The sequence below is a fragment of the Eptesicus fuscus genome, chromosome 13, assembly GCF_027574615.1.
Source record: "Eptesicus fuscus isolate TK198812 chromosome 13, DD_ASM_mEF_20220401, whole genome shotgun sequence".
NCBI classification, from domain to species: domain Eukaryota; kingdom Metazoa; phylum Chordata; class Mammalia; order Chiroptera; family Vespertilionidae; genus Eptesicus; species Eptesicus fuscus.
In genome coordinates, this window is record NC_072485.1 from 75,874,850 (window position 1) to 75,893,125 (window position 18,276).

The window sequence follows — 18,276 nt, forward strand, 5'->3', positions numbered from 1 at the left end:
AAGAGGTCTTTATAGGTAGCCAGAAGCAAGAAACATTATAGGAAGACAGGGAGGAATACAAAATGAAGTCAAGGAAGCAAAAAAAATAAGTAACATAAGAAAGTTACATTAGATGAAATGAGAAATTCAAGTAGGGAAGAATATGAAAATTAGAGCAAGTAGGCTAGACTAGGTTTAAAAAAGCTCTTGAATGCCAAACAAGAAAAGTGTTCAATAATTGTGGCAAATACAACCTAAGGATGGCCAGTAAAGTTAAAGACCTAGTGAAAAGTTGCTAAAAACACCAGTATTAAAAGCAAAGGAGGACACAAGTATTTTCATTTACACAGTGATAGTAGCTCCAGAAATTGATTATTTATTAAATTGTATTAATATCAGAAAAAGAAATTGGGCAGGGTTCATGATTCATCAAGACTGAGGCTCTGACCTAAGCTAAGGGGAACAAATCCCTATTTGAATGTAAATTAAAGTTCCTTTAGTTCTTAAAGATATCATCAAACTTTAATCGAATTTAATAAGTAACATTAAGTACATGAAATATATTAGTTTTGCATGAAATTTATTAGTTATGCATCAAATACTATTCTAAGCACAACCTTCTGATGAGGTAGATAGTATTATTATTGCCATTTGTAGATTAGAAAACAGAAGCAGAGTGATAGCCTTTCCCCTCTCCTCCCCCTTGTCTCATCCTTCTCTTTTTATCCTACGGGTTCTGTTTCTCTGGAAAATCCAGACTGATCAAGGAATAGAGAAATTAAGTAACCTATTCCAGGTCATACAATCCTATATAATAATCCTGTCCTATATATCCTATATAATAAAGCGGGAATATGCAAATTGACCATCACTCCGCCACAAAGATGGTGGCACCCACAGCGGAGGAGGGGTTTCCATAACACAAGATGGTTGCACCCACAGTGGAGGCTGAGTTCCCATAACAAGCCTTAACAAGCAATCAGCAGGAACCTGAGGCTACACGACGCTGCCCCCCCCCCCCCCCCGGGCTTGACATGGGACCTCAGGCCGCAACCCCCCCCCCATCTTTGGCGCCAGGCCGGGGGACCTCAGGCCACACCCCCTGCCCAGCAGGGCTTGACGAGGGACCTCAGGCTGTGCCCCCCCCGCCCTGGCACTGGGCCAGGGGATCTGAGGCCGCGTCCCACACCTGGCGGGCTTAACAGGGGACCTGAGGCCATGCCCCCCGCCCGGCAGGGCTTGATGGGGGGCCTCAAGGTGCGCCCGCCCCCCTACCCCAGTGCAGGGCCGGGGGACCTCAGGCTGCTCCCCTCGCCCCAGGCCAGGGGACCTCAGGCCATGCCCCCCGCCCAGCAGGGCTTGACAAGGGTGGACCAGCCAGGTCTGGATCTAGCCCAATTGGGGGGGGGGGTGGGGGGGGGGCCCGGGGTCTGGGTCTCGGTCTTGCGCGATTTTCAGGCATGGGTGGAGGGGAGACTTGACTCTGGGTCCCGTGGTGTGCCCCAGACTCTGACAGGAGGAAGATTTTCATATACATTTTACTGATTTTCTTTCATCTCTGACACTTCTATTATAGCAAAAGGGCAGATAGCAATATTAAAATATTTCCTCTAATTAATCCCCTTTTAATGTGCACAAATTTCGTGCACCAGAACACTAGTTATTAAATAAAAATGGCAGGATCAGTATTCAAACCAGACAGTCTGGTTCCAGAATCAGAACTTATTATCTTTGTACTGAACTGCCTCTCATCCTATTCTATATAATAAAAGGGTAATATGAAATCAACTGAACGGCAGAACGACCGGTCACTTTGACGCGCACTGACCACCAGGGGCAGACGCTTAACACAGGAGCTGCCCCCTGGGTGGTCAGTGTCCTCCCACAGAGGGAGCGCTGCCCAGCCAGAAGCCAGGCTCACAGCTGTCAAGCACAGCGGCGGCAGTTGGACATCGCCCAAGGGCTCCTGGACTATGAGAGGGTGCAGGCGGGCTGAGGGACACCCCCCCTTGCCCCACCCAAGTGCCCAAATTTCATGCACTGGGCCTCTAGTCACATCACATAATAAATTGTTTATTCATTTCATCAAATTAGGGACAACTTTATATTTTAACACTGTTAGCCTTTGTCCAAATAAGTAAACACTAACTCAGAAAGATATTAATTTTCTGATCTCAACTCTGAACACATTATTTGACTTGTATTTCATTTTTGTCCTGTTCCTAAAGGCTTTTATCATATCAAAAGATGTTTGGGGAAAAACATTCCATTTTGTTGGATCAAGAGCAATGTATCAGTCTGCCACATTCCTTAACCCTTTGCACTCGCTTGCTTTTTTCTCGATTCCTTTATTCTACTCGGGATTTAATTTTTTAAATACCCCAGATTTTACAAAGCACGGCAGTAGAATAAAAAACTGGAGTTTCTTTTCATACAAACTTATTTATTTGGATTTTTTTATATTTCAAATTATTGGTGCTGCTACCGATGCTAACCGTGTCGAGTCACACTCGACATCCAAGTGCAAAAGGTTAAGATCCCTAATGGAAAGAATAGTTACCAACTACATAAACAAGCCCATTTTCTGATAGTTAATGGACTTGTAAGATGGTCATTAAACATGAAGGAACACATAAAATAAATGCCTACCATGCTTATATTTTTTTTTAACCTTTTGCACTCGGATGTCGAGTGTGACTCGACACGGTTAGCATTAGAATAAAGGAATCGAGAAAAAAGCAAGCAAGTGCAAAGGGTTAAACCAATGAAAACCTTAGGTAACTATTACACGTTTGTCATCTCTGAAAGTCAGTCCTTTTAAAAGGCATCTATCTTTCACTGTTAAACTTTACAGAACTGGAAAGCATCTTAGGTATACTTGGATCCAACCTTTTCACCTTGCAGAGCTTATCAATGGTAATGACAAGGACTAAAAACAGAAACAACAAAATTTTCTGCCTTCTGTATTTTTAGTATTTCATACACATATACCACCTTTTACTTACATCTTGACTTAATGCCATGAAACTCCTCTGTAATTCTTTTGCAAACTCCAAGTTATTTGTGACTTCCTGGTACTTAGATACGGCATCCTAAAATAACAAAGACAAAGCACAACTTTACTGGAAACACAAACACAAAATTAATTTTCTTGTTAAAAATATTGGACATAGAATCTTAAATAAAATGTAGCATCTTTACCAGCTGATCTTGATTAAGCCGTTCCCCTTTGTTCATTCGCTCCTGGTAATCATCAAGCTTGCCCTATATTAAAAAAAAAAAAAATTATAGTCCATATTGGAAGTATATACTAGCTTAAAATAACAAAACCCACATAATCCTAAGTCTGTCTCAAATATTGCCCTAAATATACTTTATAGATGTATTCTTTTGAATTAGTACATAAAATAAGTTAGTGAGCTAAAAATGAATAGAAATACTCCAGCCACTGCTAAATGATATCAAATATTATACCATAAGGCAATGATACAACATTGTTCATTCTTTAGGTTTCTAAAAAAAAAAAGAAGTATAGATCAGACGACCCAGGCACATGGGTCCTCCAACCCACATGGGTGAGGGCCACAATTTGGTTAGGATCCACTTATAACCAAGTGAGCCTATCAGATATTTTATAAAGTATTAAAAATTATTGTCCCTCCCTCCCCCTGCCAAAGAATTTAACTAAGTGATATAAAAAGAATTCACATAAGTAATATAAAAGTTGTGTGTTTTCCTGAATAAACCCATGTACATCTTATTGTTGATGTGCCTCATCCATTTTCCTTAAAAACATGAGATCTTCAAGTTATATCTGTGGGCAGTACACTAGTTAGCAGCTTTCCTTAGTCATTTTCTCAAAAAATGGAATTAAATACGCGAGAATGGGAGCAGAAAATTAACCTCTGGTCATTTTTTTTTTTTTTTTTTTGCTAAGATGAAAACTCTGGAGGTTTCCCAGGGTACTACCATTAGAAAAAATCCCAAGGGAAAGATATTCAAGTAATGCAGCCTAGTGAAGAATTCAGTTATTGTTTTATGGGTGAAAAGAGAAAATAAGAAGAAATCTAAATTAATAGGGGTAAATTTTTAAATAATCACAATAAATGATGAACATATGTAATTTCTTACTCTTAGCAATAATAAAGTTAACCAAGTAACAAAATACAAAGAAAGGTTCTGATAAAACGCATTTAGAGGGACAGAAACAAGTTTAAAAACAATGCTAATACGGGGTTTTATGTCTAATGATCCATTTTCTTTGTACCAGAAACACTTATCAACTTCTATAACTATTCTACCCCAAATTAAAAAGCCTACCACAATTTGTTAGTTTTACTGGAGGTAAATAAAACCAAGATGATAATCAAAACATTAAAGTCTCAAATTTTATTCTTCTGTGAACTATTTTATTTCACATACTCAATAACCCTTCAGATAAAGAGGTATAATATCAAGTTTATTAGGTGAAAAATCAAGTTTTTTTATACTGATCTGACAGGCCTAACCCCAGGTGCAAAAGATATGCTCAGCTACCTCAAAATACTTTAAAAACAATTCAAAGTAATATAATTTAAATAACCTTTTTAAAATTCTCCTCTTCATCTAGGTTTCTGCTTATTCCCTCTCCTCTGACCCTGAATCATATTTTTTCTTTTTTAAAAGGGTAGGCTACAGAAATAAAAAACTAAACTAGTTAAGATTTGCTTTTAATTTCAACTTAGGATGTAACATTATAATCAGAATTCTTCTATTTTAAAAGTATATGGATAATATAATATATGCCCATAGACAAGTCCCTGAAATTTAGGACAAGTACACAGCTAAAATACTAGGGAGAAGGAAAACTACTGTTACCTGGCATTTATTATCTTCCCTTTTTATGGTATTATACTTTTTTCATGGAAATTGTTGCTGAATCTAGAAATTAATACACACTGAGTGTACGCTATATCCCTCATAGTGTCAGGACTTTCACCTATAAAAATCCTTAAATATGAATCTATACTAACCTATAGGACAAGCTAACCTGTGATAGAAAAGCTCCAATTTTCTACACAATAACATTAATACTCATCCAACCAAAGATGGCTACCATATCTGCAGCCCCACATACAGTAGGTCCTCGTGTTACGTCTGAGATCGGTTCCTACAGCGCGACATAACACGATTTTCGGCGTAAGTCGGAACCCACCTACATAGGCACCTAAGTCACTCACATGGAGCATATACACAGCAGTAATGAAGTGAAACAGTGAAAAAAATTTAAAAGAAAGATAACCAATTCCTGACCTTTACTAATGATAAATAAAGAATAAAAAACATAAAGCACATAAGTACGTATGTCGAAATGAAGGAACCTTTATTTTTTTTTAATAAATAAATGGGAGATGGCGACGTAACCACGAGGACTGTGCGTACTTTTCTACAATGTGGCTTTGGCACCTCCCATTAAGAACTAGCCCAATTCTCCTGCCAGTGTATTGAGTCGGCTTCAAACAACACAGTACAGTAAAAGTGATCCCGTATGACTTCCAAGACTTGAGTCATAAAAGCAGTGTTTCTTTGCTGGTCACTAAAAACACTCATGTTTGGAGCCCAAGCCATTATAAAAGTTCAATAACCCTGAGGTTGCCATGCTATGAAGAAGCCAAGCCACGAAGAGAGGTCTTGTGTAAGAATCTGGTCAACAATGCTAGTGTTAAGAGTCATCCTAGGCCAGGCATCAGACATGTGAGTAAACAAGCCTTAGTTACCCAACTGAGAACCCAGCCATCATGGAGAAGATACCAACCCCACTGTGTCTGAATCCCTGAAAGGCAGAATCCAGATGCATGATATAATGATGTTTTAAAGTAATCTCTCACACAGCAGTAACTGGGAACAAGGTTAAAAAGGAAATGAAAAGCAGTTACTATGTGAAATTCAAGGTTCGATGTAAATCTTCATGGAATACCATCAATTAGAAAAGTATGTAAAAAGACCTCTGTGCAGCCAAAATAAAGATCTATGATTTTATTAAAGCTCATACATCAACTTACTGTGATTTTATGTTACTGTAACATGTTTTTAGTTTTTCATGATAATTTACTTTTATTTATTTTGTCAACCCTCACCCAAGGATACTTTTCCCATTGATTTTCTTAGAGAGGGAGGGAGGAAGGAACATCGATGTGAGAGAGATACATGATGTGAGATTGGCTGCCTCCCGCATGCGCCCCAAGTGGGGCCTGGGATCGAACCTGCAACCCAGGTACGTGCCCTTGATTAGGAATGAAGCCAATGCATGGGCCAATGCTCTAAGCACTGAGTCAAATCGGCCAGGGCAGTTCATAATTTAAAACCCGGTGTGGCTCTATGGTTGACTGTCAACCCATGAACCAGGAAGTCACAGTTCAATTCCCAGTTGGGGCACATGCCTGGGTTGTGGACTCGAACCCCAGTAGTTGGCATTAGACCAATTGGTTAACTACTCATAACATCCACCTAAAATATATATTAAGCATTTTTTTCTGGAGAAGGGCTGTTTTCCTAGCATAAAAAGATAACTTCATCAGAAAGCCTACCATAATATTGATAACCAAAACCTGCCCTCTTAGAGTCTGTCTTAAAATTCAACTTAGGGTTCCTTTTTCAACTACTGAGTATCCAGAGTGTATTAAAAATTCATTTATACCACTACATGTGAGCAAGACAAAGATCAGGTCATTTCCCAGATTACCCAGAGACTCTGAAGCAGGGAACCATCTGAGAGAGATGTGACTATACCCGGTAAACGTCAAAACACTATATAGTCATGTGGTACTAAGAAATAATTACCCCAACAAGTGCTGCCCAGTCCCAATCTATCGTTTCTTCGTTACTTATAATAGTTGACAAATAAAAAGAAATAGCAGAGATGAGAGACCAAAAAAATTTCAACTAGACAACTGTAAATCATCATAACAAGATTAGGAAGAGACAACTCTGAAAATGTGGCTATCCATGAAAATATGTAAATCCTATTCTCAATTAAGGGTAAAATCTCCAAATTGGGATACAAAAGACACTTTGAAGTCTAAAATAACAAAAGTAGCAAGAGCACCTAGCTACACTTTAAATTTTGTCTTCAAATAAATCTCTTCTACAGTATTGAAAGAACATGTAGAAAGAAATACAAACACAAAAGATAAATATTTCTTTTCCTTTCAACTTTCCATAACATTCAATGGCCTTTCTGGAGACTGTTTCAAGTCCCCACTTCTTACACTCCCTGTTCTTCACCTAGAAAATTTAGTTTTGACTTTGTCCACATATTGGTAGGCAGCTGGCTCTGCCTCCTGTCCACTCTCCACCAATTCAATTAAAAATTAGTTGCTGCCCTAACTGGTTTGGCTCAGTGGATAGAGAGTCGGCCTGCGGACTGAAGGGCCCCAGGTTCGATTCCGGTCAAGGGCATGTACCTTGGTTGCAGGAACATCCCCCGTAGGGAGTGTGCAGGAGGCAGCTGAATCAATATTTCTCTCATCAATGTTTCTCTCTATCCCTCTCCCTTTCCTATCTGTAAAAAAAATCAATAAAATATACTTTTTTTAAAATTAGTTGCTAGTAAAATTCATCAGAAGTCAGGAAACAAATGTTTCCTCAATTTTTAAAAGAACCGTAGAGAGCATATAGTACAATCCATAGGAGATCCATACCAGCTATCTTCAAATGCTGAAGTCTTATCATGTAGCAGAATTCTAAGTTGTTCCAGCAAACAAAGTATATATATTAAACAGTGGTGGTGTACCTCAAACATTAAGAACTTGTACAGCTCAGCAGGTCGACCCATGAACCAGAAGGTCACGGTTGGATTCCCGGGCAAGGCAAATGCTTGGGTTTCAGGCTCTAACCTCATTAGGGGTTGTGCAGGAGGCAGCCAATGGATGATTCTCATCATTGATGTTTCTATCTCTCTCCCTCCCTTCCTCTCCTTGAACTTAAAAAAAAAAAAAGAATGTGTCCAAAATTGACTTTGAGAAATGAGGATTCCACACGCCCTAGAAAACTGATTAATGCAGAAGCTGAATAAACACCTACCTATCCAGATAGCAGGATTTCTGAACACTAAAAACAGTAAAAGGATGCTAAGTTAGAAGCTACCTAAGGTCCAACAGTAAGATAATTTTTCAAGCTGGTAAGTAACAAGGAGTTTAATCTGATAAGACTTTTTTGCCCAACTAAAAAGGAAAAATGATAAAAAATAATTCTGTAAAAACCCTTATTCCTTGTCCATGGCTATAATTAGGCAGTTAAGTGTGAATGAATGGAAGCAGCTGACCCTAGCAGGAAGACAAAAAGTTCAGTGTTAAAGAGTCTCAGCATCATCTACTCTGAATTATATTTAAAAAGTCTAAAGCATACCCTGGCTGGTTTGGCTCAGTAGTTTAGAGCATCGGGGCCATAGACTAAAAGGGTCACTATGTCTCTCACACTGATATTTCCCTCTCCCCTTCCCCTCCACTCTCTCTTTAAAAAGAAAAAAAAAAAATCAATGGGAAAAATAGCCTCAAGTGAGAATATCTATCCTATATAATAAAAGGCTAATATGCAAATCAACTGAACAGCAAAAAGACTGGTCGCTATGACACGCACTGACCACCAGGGGGCAGATGCTTAATGCAGGAGGTGCCCCCTGGTGGTCAGCGCCCTCCCACAGGGGGAGTGTCGCTCAGCCAGAAGCCGGGCTCACAGCTGGGAGCACAGCAGTGGTGGTGGGAGCCTCTCCTGCCTCTGCAGCAGCACTAAGGACCGTTTGGGGGATGTCCAACTGCTGGCTTAGGCCCACTCCCCCCCCCCCCCCCGCTGCCGCCGAATGCTGTGCACCAGGCCTCTAGTGTGTGCGTGTGTGTGTGTGTGTGTGTGTGTGTGTATATATAAATATATATAATGTATACATATATATATATATATAAATACATATATATATGTATATATATATACATATATATATACATATATATATATAAAGGCTAAGTGACTGACTGGCTGGCCAGCCAGTACATATAATGCACACTAGCAACTTAAAAATAAATGTTGACTTGTGCATGCACAATACATATAAAGCTCTCACTGACGCCAACCACACATCTATCATTGTCTTGATCTGTCATTGTCGATTGTGAATTTGGTTGTTTTTGTTGACATTCTGAAGCTGAAAGAAAGATCATAATCAACAGAACATGTGTGAAGACCAACTATTGGCATCTGACACTGGCCTCCCATTTAAATCCGAAGAGTTTCCCGCGATGCCAGCATTTGCGATGACTATTAGTAAATCACAAGGACAAACTCCAGACAGAGTAAGAATATTCTTACCTGAACCCGTTTTCGGACATGGTCAGTTATATGTTCCTTTCTCTCAAATTCAAAGAGCGTGTGACGTTAAAGTTGTAAATATTTCATCACAAGGGAAATTAGTCAAGCACTCTGAAAGTGTTTCTACTCTTAATGTGGTATACAAGGAGATATTAGAATAAGCTTAATCAATTTATCAGTCATTATTTTTATCAGTGTTTTTATATCATGTTTTTGTTTTTAATATGTCTTTGTTGTTGTTATATTATTTATTAATTTATATATTATTTTCATATACATTTTTACTCATTTTCTTTCACCTCTGACACTTCTATTATAGAGAAAGGGTGAACAGCAATATTAAAATATTTCTTCTAATTAAATTTCCTTTCAAAGTGAAGAATCCGTGCACCGGGCCACTAGTATAGAATGTGTGTGTGTGTGTGTGTGTGTGTGTGTGTGTGTGTGTGTGTGTAAAGTCTAAAGTTTCTGCATTTGAAAAACAAATAACTGTTTATCATCTTAAGGGTTATATAATCTTTTTAATTAGTTGCTTTAATCCAGCTACTCATTAGAATAAGTCAGTACAACCAAATGATTTACTCTCAATATAAAAATGTGTGAATTGCAATTTATTTAAAATTAATACCAAAAGGTTTTTTCCCAATGAATCAAGTATATTTCAGTTATTTCTGTGTGGATAACAGCATTATGGGGCAAGCAATGAAATTTCTAATAATTTCTAATTGTTCAGATACTAAGAATTGGCAATTTCCTCCTTCCTAAGATTATTCACAAATCTTGCTTATAGTACCTATATTTTTAAATACATATACATTGATTTCAGAAAGGAAGGAAGAGTGAGAGATATAAACATCAATGATGAGAGAAAATCATTGATCGGCTGCATCCTGCATGACCCCACTGGGGGAACGAACTTATAACCCGGGCTTGTACCCTGAACAGGAATGGAACCATGACCTTCTGGTTAATGCTCAGCCACACAGGCCAGGCACACTACCTAAATTTTAAAATAAGTGTGCTCTGCTTGCCTAGTCATTAACTCTACTCACTTAAAAAAAAATCCTTCAGGAAAAAAATGCTGTTTTAATTAAAAAAACACAAGTTGCCCTAGCTCATTGGTCAGCAAACTCATTAGTCAACAGAGCCAAATATCAACAATACAACGATTGAAATTTCTTTTGAGAGCCAAATTTTTTAAACTTAAACTTCTTCTAACGCTACTTCTTCAAAATAGACTCGCCCAGGCCATGATCTTGTGGAAGAGCCACACTCAAGGGGCCAAAGAGCCACATGTGGCTCGCGAGCTGCAGTTTGCCGACCACGGCCCTAGCCGGTTTGGCTCAGTAGATAAGAGCGTTGGCCTGCGAAATGAAGGGTCCCGGTTCAATTCCGGTCAAGGGCAATATGCCCAAGTTGGGGGCTTAAACCCCAGTAGGGGGCTTGCAGGAAGCAGCTGATCAATGATTCTCTCATCATTGATGTTTCTATCTCTTTCCTTCTCACTTCCTCTCTGAAATCAATAAAATATATTAAAAAAACACACACATACAAGTTCAACAATAAAGATTTAAGAGTGAAGATGGGAGGGCATGAGGAAAGGGGGATAGAGAAACCACAACAATAAATAGCTCAATACAAAAAGCATTTCCCCCCTCATGAATTAATCCATTTTAACAGGGTTTTGCTGGTGAAGCTACAAATATTTCTACGTGATGATTTCATCAAACTAGCAAATATTTAGCATATGCCATGTGGCACACTATGCTATTAATAGTCTCTGCCTTTACCTATTTTGAAGAACATAAGACAGTATAAAAATGTCAAAGAAGTATACAGACAATAGGTAGCACAGGAAGTTAAAGGAAACAGACTAATTTAGCTGAGCATGGTCAAGTAGTACACCTGCCCCTTTTCTCCGGAAATATGAAATTCTGAATTCTGCCCAATAAAGTCTCTTTCATCTATGTTTCTTTTTAAATATATTTTTATTGATTTCAGAGAGGGCGAGGGAGAGACAGAAACATCAATGAGAGAGCATCACTGATAGCTGCCTCCCACTTGTCCCCTACTGGGGAACAAGCCTGCAACCCAAGAATATGCCCTGGTTCATAGGTCAAGGGTCAACCACTGAGCCCTGTGGGCTGGCCTCATCTATGTTGTTACACTTATATTCTATCCACCAAAAACACTGGTATAGCTAGTGTTAAAAATAAAGAAATATGCAGAAGCCAAGCAATTTACAATTCCAACTTGAGCTAAACTCTTCAGCTACTCCTCACATTCTTCTCTACAACATACATACTATTCATTCACTCCAAAAAAGGGAACCATTTACTAAAAATTATCCAGAAGCTTGGGATATAAGAATTAAGATAGGAAAGTTGACATACCTCCTACTTCTTTTTACTGGTAAGGCTTTTCCCAAATTTTCTGCTCTACAACATACCAAGCTTGAGTAGAGACTGGCAAATGTACATTTGGGGCTTACCTATGCATAAAGAGAAACTTCAGAGTTCAACTTAAAAGTTCATTTCATTACACAATGTCCCAACAATACAGGACGTTATCTTTACTGCTAGTCTGAGGACCCCATTATCTGGACAGCCTACAAACACTAATTTAACAATGAGATGTTAATAAAGGTCTAACAATGAAGAAATGAGAAACTTTTTCTTTTACTTTCAGCTTTTAAAACCAAAGAATTATAAAATTGAAGGATTTGAAGTAAAAGGCTTTACTTTACTTGGTTCTACATGATCAGCTTAAACTTAAAGAAACTACACTTATAGTGCAGAGCATTACAAATTCTAATTACCCCCATAAAACATTACAAGACACCTTAAGCCCTGGCCTGTTGGGCTCAGTGGATAGAGCGTCCGCCTGCGGACTGAAGGGTCCCGGGTTCGATTCCCATCAAGGGCACATGCCTGGGTCCAAGGTTCGATCCCCACTAGGGGGCGTGCAGGAGGCGGCTGATCCATGGTTCTCTCTCATCAATTATGTTTCTATCTCTCTCCCTTCCTCTCTGAAATCAAGAAAAAGATATTTAAAAAAAAAAAAAAAACACCTTAAGATTCACCCATTCCAAGCCAGGTCATTTCACCTAAGTATCTCAATTTCCTCTCCTGAAAATGAATTGGATTAAACTGTAAGATGGCTTTTAAGTGCTTAAAAAAAGTCTTAAATTCTGCCCTGACCAGTTTGGCTCAGTGGATAGAGCATCAGCCTGTGGACTGAAGGGTCCCAGGTTCGATTCCGGTCAAGGACATGTACCTTGGTTGCAGGCACATCCCCAGTAAGAGGTGTGCAGGAGGCAGCTGATAGATGTTTCTCTCTCATGGATGTTTCTAACTCTCTATCCCTCTCCCTTCCTCTCTGTAAAAAAATCAATAAAATATATTTTTAAAAATGTCTTAAACTCTATAACAGTATAGTAATAAAATAATGGCCATTTGTTTTAGTTTAACCTTTCACAAGTATTAACTAATTTTTTAAAAGATGAAACACTACTAATCTTTATTAAATTCTAACTGTAATTTAAGAAGTTACATAAAATTATGACAAATTGTATGCTTAATCTAAGTCACACAAAATGTATTTTTATACAAATATTTGCCACATAGGAATTACCCTACAGTAAAATAATGTGGCTAGGTTAAAACAATCCATTCTCGTTGTAATATTTAGAATTCTACCCTGATGCCAGAAAAAGGTACCCCTATTATCACATGAGGGAATTCACATCTTTTCAAATTCAAATTTAAATACTTCCCTATGGCACACAAACAGCACACACAGGCAGGCAGAGAGGAACAAATTAAGCATTGTAAATGCTTTTTTTTTCCCTGTGACAAGGTAAATGCAAAACCAAGTAATCTTGTCCTCTGCATTGCAGAGGAATAGTTTATGCAATCAATGAAGAACACATCAGAGACTTCAACTGTCAAGAAAAACTTCATGTTAGCCCAAAAAAAGATTTTACCTACAAAATGGTTAATGTTTTTATTTCAAATACTTAAAAAAAACTGTGCGACAGCTGCACTGAAAATTCTAAGTAGAGGTACACTGCAATGCTCTGTTAAGAAATGTTATCCTGACAACAAAAGCATCCTTTTTCTGATTATTATTTAACTGCAAAGATATAAAGATCAAGGAGACTTTAGGGAGTGGTATGAAAATCAGCACACTTTAGCTAACACATCTGGTCACATATTGGTTACAAAGATGTCAGGCTGTTTTGCAAGAGAAAACTGGTTAATCTTTCATCTACCAAAGTCACTAATGTATATTAATCCATTTATGTTTACTAAGTGTATAACAATTGTAAATATTATCTATTAAAACACCCTTTATTCTGCATCAAATCTGATTACATCTCACCATATAAATGAGGTCTCTCCAGTTAAAATTAAGACTTGATTTCAAAGTATCATCTTGCAACCTTAGCTGGTTTGGCTCAGTGGATAGAGCCTCGGCCCGAGGACTGAAGAGTCCCAGGTTCGATTCCAGTCAAGGGCACATGCCCTGGTTGCAGGCTCAATTCCCAGTAGGGGGCATGCAGGAGGCAGCCAATCAAGGATTCTCTCTCATCATGGATGTTTCTATCTCTTCTCCCTTCCTCTCTGAAATCAATAAAAATATATTTAAAATATAATAAAAATCAGTTATATAAAAAAATCAATTTGCACAGCCTAGGGCCCAATTTTATACCAATAAACTGATGAAAACTAGGCAATCACTCAAAATTCATTATTATTTATACTTTAATCAGTTAAATGATTTGTAAATGGAGTTTTACACTAGATTAATTTATAGCTGCATTTCTTCTCTCTGCTAAACACTCATGTAATTTTTATTATAAGCCCAAATTTCAAAAACTACCAGGCCATTTAGTTGCATTACAATTAATAGGATGGTACTTCATCAATGTTAAGTTTGCGCTCTCACTGAACAGATGCTTGGGTTTCCTCTAATGACTGGGCTTACTAGAAAATTAACAAATAACTTTCTTTTTTAAGTAAAGTGAAATAAAAATTGCAATTATGTCTTAATGTAAGTGATACTACATATCTGGTAGTCATTTTTGTCAGGATATTTGATTTTAGAACCCATGAAAAAAGTCCTTTTGTCCAGAAGACAAATACAGCTCAAGTATCAGTTGCTAAGTAGACTGAAGTAAAAAGAAATCCAGTTATACATAGTATCTTACTTTATCCCCTAAGAGTTTCTAAACAAGTTCAAAACCAATTTGTAAAGTAAATCCTACTTTAGGTGTATTAGGAATGCTCACTCCCTATTACAAAAATGAATCACTTTCAGTCCTTTCATACACCAAATCATCTAGATATAAAAAAGTCTTGAGTTTCTCAAAAGTAAAACTTCAAGTTTTAATAGTAATTAAGTCACATCAATACTGCCAATTTAACAAATAGGTAGTTCAAAGTCTGTGAGTTATCAAAAAGCCTCACTTAACTGTAATTTGACCTTTCAGCTATCTAGCACCCAAAACACTTAAGACCGGAAAAAAAAAAAAAAGATATGAAATACATTTGTTACTTTGTATACTTTGTTAAATCCCCATTCAAGGGAATTTTTCAGTACTTACTAGCATAGTCTATATCTGTGTAATATTTACATTACTTTTCCCTCTGTAATTAGGCAGGAGGGGAAGAGAGGTGGGCAATGTACAGCATATAGTAATATCAACCTATGCAGGAGTGACCTGTCATGGTTCAGGCACTCCTAAGGCTTATAAACTAGATTTCTATTTTTTTCCAATACACTTGAACACTAGTCTCTAACCGTCACTTCACAATTAAGCTAGCTGTTTATCTGCACCTTTATATTTTTATATTAACACTTTGGAAGAATTATTCTTTTAGTCATTAAAATATAAACATCTATACTTAAAATATTACATCATTAATATTTATCTTTTGATTCCTAAAAGAAAACAAGATTTCCTAGAATTCTGAAAATGAAACATTCAAGCATCAACCAGATTAACAAAATTATTTATTGCTTTAAGGGGTTTTTAAAAGATACCTAATTCTCAATTTCAAATAGAATACCAAAAACTAAATCAGATGACAGACTCAGACCAATACTGGCCTTGGCTATGGTTATTCTATTACCTATTTGAATGTAGCTAGTTTACAATTAAAGTACTTTTGTTACCTTATTGCTATTCATAAATCTATTATTTCAATCATTTATAATAAACCACACTTGTTTAACAAAACAAAGGGTCAGGAAAAAAGATAGAAATCCATAATTAGAGAGCATCTCTCAATTGAAAATGTCCAAGAAATCCAAGTAAAATTCCCAATACAGATGAAACAGAAGTATCAAATCTAAAAATAGTTTTAAAACTCAAAAAAGTAAATGAATCACTAAATGAGCCATTAAAATAAGACCTACATATCACCAGTTTTCTTCAAGTTATTTCCCACAGCCCAAATTTTAGCCCGAGTTACTACCTCGTCATCTTAAGTAACACTATTAGGTGGCTAGCAAAATAAACATTTTTAAATGACTTCCTAAAAATTCAACGTTATAATCAGTGTTTTACTAGAGACAGTCAAGCAGAAGTTATCAAATGAAAGTTATTATTTTTCTTTTTAAGGTAAAAGACAAAAGTTTGCAAAACAGTCACTGGTGTAATTACCCCATTTTTTGTACTGTATTTGTTTCTCCCTTCTCACCTCCAGTCGTACGAAGGTTGAATTACATTTCCCCTGCCTAAACCTTCCCTCTCTGTACACACATACACACACGTGTGTCCCTCTGAAACAGTTGATACACTGTCCTGGGCTGAAAGCATAAAACAAAAGGCTGGCTTGAAGATGAACCTCATGGTGTGATCTAGAATGACTAAATATTGAGTCCAAAATATTGCAGGAGTGGCTCTGGTTTTTGTTGTTGTTTTTGGAGGGGGTCGGCCGAGGCCAGCCGGGCGGCTGCCCGGTCTCTCCCTCCCCCTCTGCTTTCGCTTTGTGCTCACAATGCAGCTCCAGCAAAGCGCTTCCCTCTCCCCGCAGCCGCCGCCATGTTAGCCGCGCTCTCCATGTGCCCAGAGACCTAACGATCCCCTCGATACCCAGACCCACCCCCCAACGAGTCCCAAGCGGTGCAGTCTCCCTCCCGCCCCTCTTCAGGGTCCCCGAGGGACAAAACGCCGCTCCGGACCACGTTCTCGGGACCCAGCTGAGCGGGAGGCTCAGGGGGCCCCTAGACAATTGAAACAAAGAAGGAAGCGTAGGGGAGCCCGTCAGATGGGGGCGGGGGAGCAGACGGAATCCCAATCACAAGGGGTTCGATGAAAAGCAATTCTAGTTTAAGATCCTAAAGACACTCTCTCCCACGGGGGAGGCGGCACTGAACAGGCCTCAAGTACACAGTAACGGAGCGGACAGCCCCCGACTGGAGGACGCAGGCCGCCCCGACTCCACGAGGCAGTCTGCCGAGTCCCGAGCCCCCAAACCGGGATCTCGCTTCTCCCCGCTGGCCCTCCCCAAAGAATCCGGGAAAAGGGCATCACACAGTTAAATCTGGCGACAGGGCAGATCCCCACCCTGACACTTTCCACTCCCAAAGGCTCCAAGGCCCCAAGGCCTGGACCGCCGCAGGGGGGCAGGAACCCGGAGTCCACGGGTCAGGTGACAAGCACCTCCCCTACCAGCCCGTTTTCTGGGCACGAAGCTCCCACTGACTGTGAACCGGGAGCGTGGGGAAGGGGGAGGAGGAGGGGGAAGTGGAGGGGAAACGCCGGAGACGGAAAGAGGGAAGGATAGAGCATCAAATCCTCCCTCCCCCGCCAACTCTTAGCACCTTTTTCTTCTCCAGGTTCCGAAGTTTCTTGTCGATCACCCCGAGAATCTGTTTCATGGCCTCCGTCTGGACGGCGCCGGTGCCGGTTGCGGGGTGCTGAGAAGCCGGTGCGGCGGCCCCGGCCCCCGCTGCAGCCTCACTCCCGGAGGACCCCGACGGGGGTGGCGGTCCGGACGACTTGCTGCCGCTTCCGCTGTGGCTGGTGGCCGAGGGCATCTTTAGACCGTACGGGGAGAGAAGAAAAAGCGGGAGGAAGGACAGAGCGGCGAGTCAGGCGGCGGACGGGGCGAGACGCGGGACAAAACGCGCAGCGGGCGGGAGCCTGCGCGAGCGGTGGGGGCGGGGCGGCGGCGCGCGCCGCGAGGGCAGGAAGGGACGGCAGGCGCGCGCGCGCGACCCGCCCGCGGGGCGCCCGGCCCGGCCTCGCGCCGCCCCCGCCCCGCCCCGCGCGGGCCGCCGGCTCAGCCTACCCGCCCCGGGGCACCCAGGCTCGCGCTGGGGGCGGGGCCAACGGCCGGTGCAACGGTCTCCCCGGGGGAGGGCTGCAGGCGCTGTCGCCTTCCGAGGAAGGGAGGGGAGAGAGCTCGGGGCTAGGAGGCTGAGAAGGGTGGAGAAGGGCACTGGCAATGGCCGGGGGGAAGGGATGGGGAGGAGACTTGAGGATCAAGCTCCTGGCGAAGGTCTAGCGGGTCCGGAGGGATAGCGCACTCGGAGCAAAACAGCCCTCTTCCCCTTCTGCGCCTCGGTCCGGGGTGGCGCTCACCGTGCGCGCGCGGAGGCCGCTGGAGATCCCGAGGGGGCAAGGGTTGCGGTGCGTTCCGGGCTGTGTCGTGCGCTCCGAGGGCGCAGGCCGCTTCGCCCTGTCCCCGCTCCACCAAGCGCCGCTGCTAGTGAGGCGGAGAGCCGGGAGCGGGCGGGACTTAGCCAGCCAGCCCTCTGGGGCTGAGGGGGCGGGGGAGGCAGCGGGCGGGGTCCTTCGCGGCTGCTCCGGCTGCCCAGCGCGAACGCCTGTGGGGAAGCTCCCTCCCCCGCCCTCCCGGGCCGCCTCCCAGCCCTGCCCGAGTGCCGGCTCTGGAAAGAGGCCGGTCCGGACGGCCCCGGGAGGCTCCTGGAGCGGTGCCTTGA

General features: G+C 40.9%; 1 protein-coding gene across 2 annotated transcripts in view; it reads right to left on the bottom strand.

Moving 5' to 3' along the window:
- Positions 1-18,059, bottom strand: part of CAPRIN1 (cell cycle associated protein 1) — a 38,418-nt gene extending 20,359 nt beyond the window's left edge. For both annotated transcript variants that reach the window (XM_028153683.2, XM_008146821.3), the window contains exons 1-4: positions 17,915-18,059; positions 17,152-17,367; positions 3,181-3,243; positions 2,985-3,071 (exon numbers count right to left, since the gene is read on the bottom strand). In XM_028153683.2, the coding sequence (XP_028009484.1) occupies positions 2,985-3,071; positions 3,181-3,243; positions 17,152-17,367 (366 nt within the window). In that variant the 5' untranslated portion in view covers positions 17,915-18,059. The remainder of the gene's footprint in view (positions 1-2,984; positions 3,072-3,180; positions 3,244-17,151; positions 17,368-17,914) is intronic.
- Between the last annotated feature and the right edge of the window lie 217 nt (positions 18,060-18,276).